Below are 507 nucleotides of genomic sequence, written 5' to 3'. Positions count from 1 at the left end.
ATTGTGACACTCGGAAGTCTGTGGGAAGAACACTAGCGACCTGGTACCGCTGTGCTCTACGCACGGCGTGTACTGGCGCCCCAGTGACGCATACTCGCAGCCTGGACAAGCCGCGACGGTCGAATGAGCAGATAAGGTGGCGACCAGATTGAGCTCCAGGGGAATGGGAAATAGCAGACCTGGGGCGACAGGGTAGCAGAGCCCCGCTTCCGTTTGCAGGCGTACGTCGAAAAGTTCTCGAAAGTGCTGCCGACAGAACACGGAAGATGCCGGGTAGTGCTGCCGCACCTTCACGCCGCTCGTAACCACCAGAGCTTCCTTGCACGCGCTGTACAGACGGGCGCAGTAGTCGGGACAAAGCTCGAGTTCCACGTCCTCGACGCCGCTCTTTCTTCGGTCGGGCTTGCCGTCCGACAGGGGCGCCATAGACGCGCTCGCCCCTTCATGTCGGCCGCGCACGGCAGGCACCGGAGCTGGTTCAGCTCTGTCTGGCAGTCCTCGCCCTCG

General features: G+C 62.3%; 1 protein-coding gene across 1 annotated transcript in view; it reads right to left on the bottom strand.

Annotated features, from left to right (window-relative positions):
• ACA1_236050 (uncharacterized protein) overlaps positions 1-426 on the bottom strand; it is a gene marked incomplete at both ends in the record, with an annotated part of 1,008 nt that extends 582 nt beyond the window's left edge. Inside the window, one exon of the mRNA XM_004341063.1 lies at positions 226-426. Coding sequence (XP_004341111.1) covers positions 226-426 — 201 coding nt within the window. The remainder of the gene's footprint in view (positions 1-225) is intronic.
• Positions 427-507: the final 81 nt, after the last annotated feature.

The sequence above is a fragment of the Acanthamoeba castellanii genome, assembly GCF_000313135.1.
Source record: "Acanthamoeba castellanii str. Neff unplaced genomic scaffold scf7180000084762, whole genome shotgun sequence".
In the NCBI taxonomy this organism is placed as follows: domain Eukaryota; phylum Discosea; order Longamoebia; family Acanthamoebidae; genus Acanthamoeba; species Acanthamoeba castellanii.
The sequence above is the reverse complement of the archived record's forward strand: the minus strand, read 5'-3'. Positions and strand labels throughout refer to the sequence as shown.